This window comes from Propithecus coquereli, unplaced genomic scaffold, assembly GCF_000956105.1.
Source record: "Propithecus coquereli isolate 6110/MARCELLA unplaced genomic scaffold, Pcoq_1.0 Scaffold90, whole genome shotgun sequence".
NCBI classification, from domain to species: domain Eukaryota; kingdom Metazoa; phylum Chordata; class Mammalia; order Primates; family Indriidae; genus Propithecus; species Propithecus coquereli.
The window spans coordinates 3,533,321-3,543,892 of record NW_012155285.1 but is presented as its reverse complement, the minus strand read 5'-3'; the positions used below and the strand labels follow the sequence as shown (position 1 = coordinate 3,543,892).

Here is a 10,572-nt window from a genome sequence, read left to right as displayed (position 1 = left end):
GACAAGTAAATCCTCCCTCAATTTCCCTCTTAGGTAGATAGAATTCTGGGAGTCATGAACCAGGTGTGTAACCTCACAAATATTTCTTAGGATGGTAGGTGATTTTTAAGGCTTTCATGGAGCTATAGAAATGGACTAGAAACCAAAAATCCTAAAAATCCCGAATTTTTAGGATTTTTTAAGATTACTGGCCTCACAATCTTTGGCAAGTCACTTCACCTCTCCGAGACCCCACGTCCTCCCCCCTGCACTAGGTCTGCCTGGACACTTCACTTTGCAGGATTGGGGACCAGGTGAAAAATACTGCATTACATGTCAAATCACATTACTCCATATATTTTCTGATAAATGGCTGCAAAGCTATGTGAAATGGAAGTTTTCATATCATTTCTGATTAACTTTCCAAGTTAAGTGACTGAACCCAAAAAGCAAAGACGAACATAAAATCCAACTGGAAAATTTGGAAGGGAAATGACTCTTCTCTAGGAAATTTGCACCAATGACTTTTGAAAAGAAAGAGATTGCCCATTAATTTATCTAAAGCTATTTCATAAAGTTTTCTTACTCCAATACAGATGATTGGAAATGCCATGGGAATAATGCTATTTTATGAAAAAGGGAACCACATTTCGTGGTTATGAGAAGAAGGTACAACTGACACTATTTCCAACACAACCTACTCTTCCGCACTTACAGAGCAATTTCTTTGAATCGACCACATGGAAATAAATTTTCTTTTCATTTAATTGAAGACAAAGGAGGCAGAGAGAAAGCCGCTGAAATCTCCTTGTTTTATTTCTAGACTCCTAAATCAAAATCCCATCTAATACTGAGCATAGTTTCTTCACTGACATTTAGCTCTAAATGTCAGGTTGTTCCAAAGTTTTTTCCTTGATTTTATGGTTGCTTGTCTTATTCAGTTGATGAAAATTGAGTTAGTATGATATCGTTGGAGGAATCTCCAGTATGGGAAAGTGCATAATTGCCTGAGGGGGGAAGAGAGGATAAGAATTATTGCTACCATGTTGGGACCAAGCATGAGACCAAGGTGAAAGTCAGCCTGTGGAATTTCTGACAACTGGCAACAGTTTTAGGAAGGTGAGAAAGACGAAGAACAGGGTTGGTGGAGAAGAACAGCATCTCACTGACACCTGGAAGCTTGCACTGTCAAGCATCTCCCATGAGAGAAGAGAAGCACCATGTTTTTCAGATCTTGCTGGGAAATGAGATAAAGTAGATCTGAGATCACAGCATGTCATTGCTAGAAGGAACCTCAGTGATCTCTTAGTTTTTCTGATTTTTACTGATGAAGAACAAATGCTCCAAAAGGTAAAGAGATGTGTAAAAAGCACTCAGGCCGGTTGGTGCCAGTGATAGCAGGACCCAAGGGCGCTGGATGAGCACATTCTCCAGGCACTTGTACTTTATCTGAAATTCAAATAATTTTGATAGGAATCTAAAATGCTTTGCCCATTTTCCTACCTAAATGGTGATATTAATAAAACTTAATGTGAAATGGGACTTGAGCTCTTAAGTATGACTTCAATTCACCTTATAAAGCAAAGTCTCTTCCTCTACTCCATGCCCCACCCTTCTCCAAGAATACTGTGACTATTTGCAATGTTTAAATACTAGCCAAGGCCGGGCGCGGTGGCTCACGCCTGTAATCCTAGCACTCTGGGAGGCTGAGGCGGGCAGATTGTTTGAGCTCAGGAGTTCGAGACCAGCCTGAGCAAGAGCGAGACCCCGTCTCTACCAAAAATAGAAAGAAATTAATTGGACAGCTAAAAATATATAGAAAAAAAAAATTAGCCGGGCGTGGTGGCGCATGCCTGTAGTCCCAGCTACTTGGGAGGCTGAGGCAGTAGGATTGCTTGAGCCCAGGAGTCTGAGGTTGCTGTGAGCTAGGCTGACGCCACGGCACTCACTCTAGCCCAGGCAACAAAGTGAGTCTCTGTCTCAAAAAAAAAAAAAAAATACTAGTCAACTCATTGCTGAATATCATTGACTTTGGTAACCACCAATATATGAATATAGAGCCAATGCATGTCATAGGCGGAGGAGACAGTGCTCTTCCACACTTGGCAGGTGTGGCTCCCCCTCCCTGGGGACACCTTGGGAGGAGGGCGTGTGCAGCACTGGGGCACAAGCACGTGGCCCCATGCCTGCTGCTCAGCGGCTGGCACAGAGGGGTCATTCTCCAGTAGGGACACATTGGTGTTAGAATAGCCGCATGCCTTCACCCTGTGGCTTCAACGACCAATGCCACAGATTTATACAATATCTAATTCAGGATGTGGAGATAATTTGTGGTGAAAATACATAATGGCACATCCTGGTCTCCATGAGCATCAAATTCCCAGCACTGTTCTACCAGCCCTGAGCCCAATCCAGGTGACCTCTGTACACATGGCCGCTGATACGCTCACACTTCCCACATGAATTTCTAAAACGTTGTCATTGAATTTTCTCATATGATGTATTCATATTCTCTCTTCACACCTTTTATAACCTTTGGTTTTATTGTAACTCACCTTGTCTTTTCAGTGGGTTGAAAGGCTTTGAGAATTTGGGTTTGGCAGATAAATCTGACGAGTTTTGCTGCACAAAAGAAAAAACAAGTTATTTGGACATTAATAGTATTCTTTTAGTGTATTAGTGTTATTAGTGTAATAGCATTGTTTTAGTCTGCATTTTCTGACTTCTCGATGTCATTAATGATCCTTCCTTCCTTCTATATAGTGTGTTATTCTCTTTTCAACAATGTAGAGTCATCAATGTCTTACTCTCCCTTTTGCTTTAATCTATCTAAAAATATCTAAGAACTTATTTCCAAGTGAACTTTGCATTCCTGTATATTTTTACAACTTCTAACAACAAACTAGAAAATAGTTTTGAAGGAGATATCCTTCTGCATGTCCATGCTTATATTTCTTTGGTTCAAACATTTGTCACTAAAAGAGACCCGTGGACGAAAAACAATACTCCTGCTAAAAATGGTCTCCTTACTCTTGCACATCTTAGCATTCAGATGTCTTTGTGAATAATCCTTTAGTCATTGGAGCAGAAGCCATATAGAGTTCGATACTTTAATAACCCAATTATCAAACTGAAATAAAATATTTTAGACAAAAGACCGTGTACTTATTGAGAAAGATAAAAGTGTTTAGAGACATTGTATTGTTTTTTACTCATTGATTCACCGTTCATTTATTCATTAATTTAACAGCTCATATTAAGTGTCTTTGTGAGCCAGACACTGTTTTAGGCACTGGAAATATCAGAAGACCTAAGTTCCATTCCCTGCTATAGTCCGTGTCATGAGGAAACTGAATCAAGATGGGAGAAAAAGTCCTTGTCATATGCAGTATGCAGAACCCAGTTTTCACCGAGATATATAAGTGGCTACCTCATATTGAGCTTGAAAAAATAAAAAAGTTATAGAGATAGAAATAAAAAGAATTTAAACTTTTAAAGCAAAAGAATTGATTTTCTAGAATTCAGGGTTTCTTTAACTCTCCTCCTCCTCCTCCTAAGAGAAAATCCTAAAGTCAGAATCATTGCAGTTAAAACTGCATCCTGCCCCATTTGGAGAGAGGAATCTTAGGTTGCCACACCCGCAGGAACTCTATGTGGTCTGGGAAGGTGTATGGGTCTAAGCAGTTGGTCTAATAACAGGACCTGAGTCATTGAAACTAAGATGTGGCTCTATAAATCTATTCCAGGGGTTGAGGGGGTAGGTCTGCATAGGCCACCAGAGTCTGTATCTTGGTGGAGAGTTACAGAGAACATGGCTAGGAACAGCAAAAGGTCAAGAAAGAGCCCGGAGTCCTCAGCATGGAGAGGATTTTGGGTCCCCACAGTCTTTTGGTGACTTGAGGACAGTCCTTGCTGAAACCACTGCTGGCTTCCTCTTTCATGCATTCCCTTCATCGACTATTGTGTTCTCACTGCTCTTTTTACCTCCCCTTTTGCCATCTCTCAGTGGACAGCCTTGCCCCCTACTTAAAAAAAATGTATTAAGGTCTGAACTCTCAACAGCATGACCCCAATCTGTACATGTGACTCATTCTGCATCAGTCTTGTACTTCCTGTGTTAAGAGAAGAAGCTAAGAGAGAGAGAGGGAGAGAGAGAGAGAAGCTAATCCTGCCACCTTCGTCTGACCGTTCAACCTGTCCTCCCAGGAATCCTTTCCTGTCCATTATCCTCCCCCTCTCACTTGTTTTCAGGTTTTCAGATTCTCTCCTTGCTGGCCCGTCCCTCCCAACATCTGTGCTTGTCACGTCCTGGCAACGTGAGCTCTCGCCTGTCACTGCTGGTCTTGTGTCTGCATCTGGTTACAACCCTCGCTCCCTTTTCACTCACAAGCGAGTTTCTCGACAGGAATATTCGCTGTCTCTCCCTCACCTCATCATCTATAATCTAGGTTCCCGCTTTTTCATTCAAACTCCCTCAGAAAATTGCAAATACTCCAATTGTCTTTGCAAATGGATATTGATTTTAAAGCAAATGAGCCACCTAGTCGGATAGCAAAATCTCATTTTTATCACCGACTTTGGAAAGAAAATCGGGAAAGGGGTCCAAATCCAGAAGCAGCAAAGCCCTCACCGACCACTGCTGCCTTCTGGAAAGTGTCAAAGTGTCGCACTGTCAGGCACGGTTTGGGGAGAAACACTGGCAGGCATTTCCGCTTTTGCTTTTATTTTAATTTTGGGTGTTTTTCTCTCTTTTGTTTTCAAATAAGAAAAATTCTGATTTCCTGCTTTGCAGGGTGGGGACTGTCCTGTCTTTTATATGCACTAAAGACTTTTCTTTGATGTAGCCACATGTTCTGTGACCCCTCCTTTTCTTAAGACGGTGACTCAAATAGCTTCACATTTTCCTGCTCAAGGGATTTTAGTTCTTCAAGAAAATGCAAATCAGAGAATTGTTAAAACTTTGTGCTTCAAGTAAGTAACTAGTCCAACACTTAATTTTTTATAGTTGACAAAATTGAAACAGAGAGACGAAGTGACTCTTGTAAGATCATACAGCCAATTGGTTATGGAGTCAGAAATACTGAGCAGGTCTGCCGGCTCACAGCTGCCGTTCCCCAATTCACAGCAATGCCTTCTACTGCAAAATGCAGACCAAGGAAGATTTTTCAATGCCAGAGGATAATTTTCTATTGATTTTTATTTCAAAACATTATTTTGTCATCTGTAAAAATCTCTAAATGCCATATAGGGTTGCACACAGTTAAGTCAGTTGACTTTTACCAAACACAGAAATCTCTGCTTTAGAACTCTTTCTGAATGGTGGTCAGTGCCTTGCTGAAAGACAAAAGTCTAAATTAACACAGAAAATACAAAATATGCATGCGAGTACTTTTGTTTCTAACTATACCATCCTCATACTATCCTTTCAGTCGTGTGGCAAGGAATGAAATAGGAATCTTCCATTTCCACATCAACTTGTCAGTTTGCAGCCTTAAGAGATAAAACTGGAAAAGACAAAGTCAGTGACACCAAGCCTAACAGAGAAAATTCAGAGACAGCATTTTGTATAGTAGACGTTGATCGAATTTATATATGAGAAATTAATCAAGATCGCCCCCTTTACTTTTCTAGCGAAGGAAAAATGGTCTAGAGAATGTCCAGAAAGTCAGGTGGAGGAAAGGACCTTGCTAATTCTAGATATTGGCAAGCAAGTCAGACAAAAACCAGTGATGTTGTTCAAAGGTATTCGCTCACAACAGACGCGCACAGACCTCCGTGATCGAGCACCCTTCCAAGTTCCCACACCTTCACATTCGCTCACTCACTCAACAACTCTTGACTGAGCATCGACCATGCACCAGGCCCCGTGCCAGATACCAGGAATATGGTGATCGAAACCCAAGGGATTTACACAGAAGGGGGCTTGCTGCAAGATTGCATAAAGAGAAAAATGCAAAATTGAAACTTCAAGCATTGGATTCATGGCAGTAGGAAATTAGGAGATAATTACCTTTGCTGTTTGCTTCCAAGAACTTAAGGGAGACAACTTATTGAATAGAAGTTGTCGCAGCTATAATGGCAACAAAGAAATATTGAGGAGATGCACATATGCAGTCACACATAAACAAATCAAGAACAAAACTGCAGGTTGAAACTTATTTAATAGCATTATTAATATTTTCTAAAAGCACTTAATAGGCCAGGACTGGATATCTGATAGAAAGATTAGTTTCTTCACCTCTTTACCTATAAACAAAACTAGCATTAAACAAAGAACAGTACCAAAAGCCATAATAATTCAGATTCTACACATTAGCAGTTGGCAATAATTACTAAATTGAAGTTTATCTTTGAAGAAAAGGGTTTCCTAACCATGTGAATGCTACAAACAAGGCAATTATTTAGTACAATTAAGAATAGCAAACTGCTTCTTTGTAAATAAGGGTCTGTGCATGTGCAAAATTGTTGCTATTATTAGCAACAATTGTTCTAATTATCAAATATTCTTATCTTCCTATTAAAACAAACACTCTACATCTATTAGCTTACTGCCTTCGCCTCTCTCGATAAATTGCTCAAGGCTTGGGTTTAGGAAACAAGTTTATTTAATTTTTTATTCTACTATATTTCACTTAAATTGGTTGTCCTTCTTTAGGAATTTTATTTAATGTGAGAGGCTATTTAACATTTACTGTATAAAACTCTACAAATATTGAAGTAGGTGTATCTTTCAGCATATTCCAAGTAAATGGGTAAACTAATTAAAGAAGAGAAAGGGAATTCACTCCTTAGGAAAGTAATTTTTCTATTGAATTATTGCCATACCATGATTTGAATTATAAAAATTCAAGATAAAGAGAATTTCTCCTTTTTTTCCATACTGTTTACATTATGTGTTTGATTAGTTCTATATAGCTTTATTAGCAGTGACTGTTTAGTTCCTTTGTCTCCTGACTGAGCCTACCTTTTGTAAAATCATAGAAGTTTATTACAAAAGTACCCATAGTCCAACCCCTTATTATATGAATAAAGGCCTCAGAACTGAAGGAGAGAGGCTTAAAAATGCCTGGGTTAGAGGGTAAAGAGAGAAATAAATGCACGTACCTTACTATCCAAGAGTATTCCAAAACATAAGATGAAAAACCCCTTTAAAAAAAAAGGAATAAGTCACATGTATTGTATTTTTCTGTTCCAGGAAAAAAAGCATTTACACACATAACACTATTCTATCGCCCAACACTGAAATTGTTTTCTTGTCTGTCTTCCTGCTAGACTGTAGGCCCCTTGAAGGCAGGAACATGGTGTGACCTCCACAGTGCATGGCACAACACAAAGTACTCAAAAAACTTTTTTATTGAATGTGTAAATAAATGATTGAGTGAATTAAGTTTTGCGCACAGGGCTTCCTTCTCCCCTACTGTACCATTCCAACCCAAAACAAATAGCTTCCATTTGCTTCTGTATCTTAGTCTTTCTTTGGACCGGGCATTTAAGGTTGACTAAGTGTCTGCGATGGTGGCAGGTGTGGAGGGGTGTCAGCACCCTTTCCTTCCAGTGTAGCTCTTGGGGAACCCTTGGCAAAGGCTTTCTTGGACCTTGGAATCCTCCTTCCGGTCAGAGCACCTTCCGTTGGTGCCTGTTCAGATAGCATATCACCTTCCACTCCCAACAGGAGTTCCCTACACTTGTCACCATCGGGTTCCTGCCCTCCACAATTGCCATCTGTACAGCCACCTGAACGCTCTCTGGATGCCGAAAAGGTGGAGAACCAGCTGCTTCTAAGAAACACCTATTGGGTATTTACTAAGTGCCGGGCACTGTGCCAAGAAAAGTGCTACATTATCTCATTTAATCCTCACATGTATGTTATGATATAAATATTATTATTATCTCTATTGAAAGAGGAGAGAATTGAGAGACAGAGAGATCAAACAATTTGTTAGAGGTCACACAGTTAGTTAAGTGACACATTTGAGCCCAGACCTATTTAACTCCAGAGCTCAAACATTTAACCACCCTTTCCCTGAGTCATTGTCTGAGCTGGTCTGACAAAATCTGCATTAAACCAAGATTGAAGCCTCTTCTCCACATTCATCAAAACCTGAGGATGACTTTGTCCACCTACTCTCAACGTCCCCTGACTGTGGCATGTAAAACCCATCCTTCGTAGCAGGGTCAGCAAACTTTTTCTGTGAAGAGCCAGATAGTAAGTATTTTAGGTTTTACAGGCCATACAGTCTTTGTTGCAACTACTCAATTCTGCTGTTGTAGTGAAAACAGCCATAGACCATGTGTAAATGAATGAACTTGCCTGTGTTCCAATAAAACTTTATTTACACAAACAGCCTGCTGGTTGATGCTTGCTAGGCCTTGCTCTCTTGTACTCTAGGAACTTCCTTTGCACTGTTCAGAGTCAACCAGTACTTATGATTCGTTTCCCTTTCTCTGTGTGCTTTTTCAGGGGTCTGCACGAGAGAAAGAGGACTGAGACAGCAGCAAGAGGGATTAATGTTAGCTATGCAAATAACAGATTTAAAGCCCTGCAATGGGTTACCGAAAAAGTCAAATATTCTGCTCTGGTATAAGAGTAACTATTGAGGAAAAATGGATTTTTTTTTTCCTATTCACTGTTTCTGTGCAGTTTTGGTTACAGTCTTGCTGGAGGCAGGGAGATGAGATCTCCAGAGTGGTCTTAGTCTTACCAACCTGAGTTCTCTATGCGTATTCCAATTACCTGACAACGTAATCGGTTATTCTTATTGTTCTCACCTGGAATGCATTGAGTAAAGCAAAAATAACATGCCAAGCCAGGTTCTGGCTGTCCACCATTGTTCCTATACCAAAGCCCCAGGTAAGCCCTAGCAGAGGGGTCAGGATGAGGAGGCTCTTCCCCATACGGAAAGCAGTGGCCTTGTCGTCCTGGCTCAGTCTCTCTCCAACAGCTGGTCTCCAGAGCTTCCTGAGAACTAGCAGCACCACGGCCAAATTCACAGCCACAATAGTCAATGCAGGGACAACAAAAGCCAGGAGAGGTTTGCTTCCATCGGACCAGTTAAGCCAACACACATCTTTCCTTCTGTAGCTATTGCTAGGCTGTGTGATGGCAACGGTGATGACAGAGATAATGAGAGGGCACCCATAGCCCAGGCAGAACCCCACAGCCATCATCAGAGGCAGGGTAGTGTGATGGAACACGAAGATGATCCGGTAAGCCAGCAGGAGGCCGAGCATGAGCATCCAGAAGAACAAAGAGAGGTAGAAAAAGTGCGTGAAGAACACTGCAGCTGTGCAGATTCCAGGAGGGTCCACCTTGGTGTCCACAGTGGCAGCAATAATAAACCAAACATCAGCAATCAAGAGGGACAGGGCGGTGTTCACCATGCAAATATGACGTGTATGTGAGGTTTGGCTTTTCTTGATGTGCTTCCAAAACAGAGCCTCAATGACGAGGCACAAGATGAGGCTTCCAATGGAGATACCCAGTCCCATGTAGGTGATCCAAGTTACAACAGGAACAACAGCAGGGGGGACAAAGGGTGACATCAGCACAGAGAAGGAGGTCAGGTGAGTACATCGGCACATCACGGTGTCTGGAGTTTCATTCACCAGGTGGCAGCCTGCATTGTTCCACTGCAAATAACTGAAATCCCAAAACACACAATGAGGCTGGCTCAGGTTTGACTGTATCTTGGAAAAAGTCAGGAAAATTTCATTTATGAAATAGTTTTGGATAACCGTGGATACCACAGGCCCGTTGACCTGAGCATTTTCATTTCTGGTAATGGGTAGAATGTTCCCCAGGGTCAACGAGGCCATGCTGATGATGGTTTCTGGAAGGGACTTCTGGAATTGGTCTGACCCAATTGACACGTGGCCTCTGATGGGAATGGAGGTATTTGGGGGAAACATTTCAATCTGATAGTTGTAACCATTTTTAAGTTGGCTTTTGGTCACTGGAATCCCTTGCCAGTTAATGAATTTCCCAGAAAAATTCAGGGGCAGGGCTTCCGGAGGCACCAAACTGCTGATGTTTTCCAGTGTCTCTAGTAACTGTGAGCTGGCATGCTTTCTTGCTTGCAGTAAGACTGTCCAGTTGCTAACTGAGGCTGAATCAAGGATATGGTCAGCTATATTGATGACTTCCTGAAATACAAGGATGAAAGTCAGTTTGTGTTTTTGAGTAAACAGATAAGAGGACTAAGAGTGCACAGTCATTAGTATTAAGTATAGGAAAAATGCCCAGAAAATTGGCTCAGAGACGAACCACATTAGAACTCATTAATTAAATTCAGCTCAGTTGCCCCGCACAGTAGAAGCTTTGGGCAAAGAAACTTGGGTCAGCAAAATCGCAGACGTTCCAGGGTGATCACTACCCCAGGGGATTCATAAGCACACTGGGGCTTCCCCATGGAGGAGAAAAAGTCCTGCAATTTGGGCTGCACGAGTGCATTTCCTTCTCCCTGAGTTGGCAAAAATGACTACACTGCTCTCGGGCTGAAGCTCAAAGATGGAGACATTACTTCGAACTGCTTTCTCATATGATGTTTGTTTGCTATTATGATGTTTGCTAACATCAGAAATTCTAAATTCACA

The 10,572-nt window shown here is 41.3% G+C and overlaps 1 protein-coding gene across 1 annotated transcript in view; it reads right to left on the bottom strand.

Annotated features, from left to right (window-relative positions):
* Window positions 1–770: 770 nt before the first annotated feature.
* The window catches only part of ADGRF1 (adhesion G protein-coupled receptor F1), a 27,225-nt gene continuing 17,423 nt past the window's right edge, over window positions 771–10,572 (bottom strand). Inside the window, exons 10-14 of the mRNA XM_012664644.1 lie at window positions 8,749–10,122; window positions 7,084–7,125; window positions 5,990–6,049; window positions 2,535–2,601; window positions 771–986 (exon numbers count right to left, since the gene is read on the bottom strand). Coding sequence (XP_012520098.1) covers window positions 913–986; window positions 2,535–2,601; window positions 5,990–6,049; window positions 7,084–7,125; window positions 8,749–10,122 — 1,617 coding nt within the window. The 3' untranslated portion in view covers window positions 771–912. The remainder of the gene's footprint in view (window positions 987–2,534; window positions 2,602–5,989; window positions 6,050–7,083; window positions 7,126–8,748; window positions 10,123–10,572) is intronic.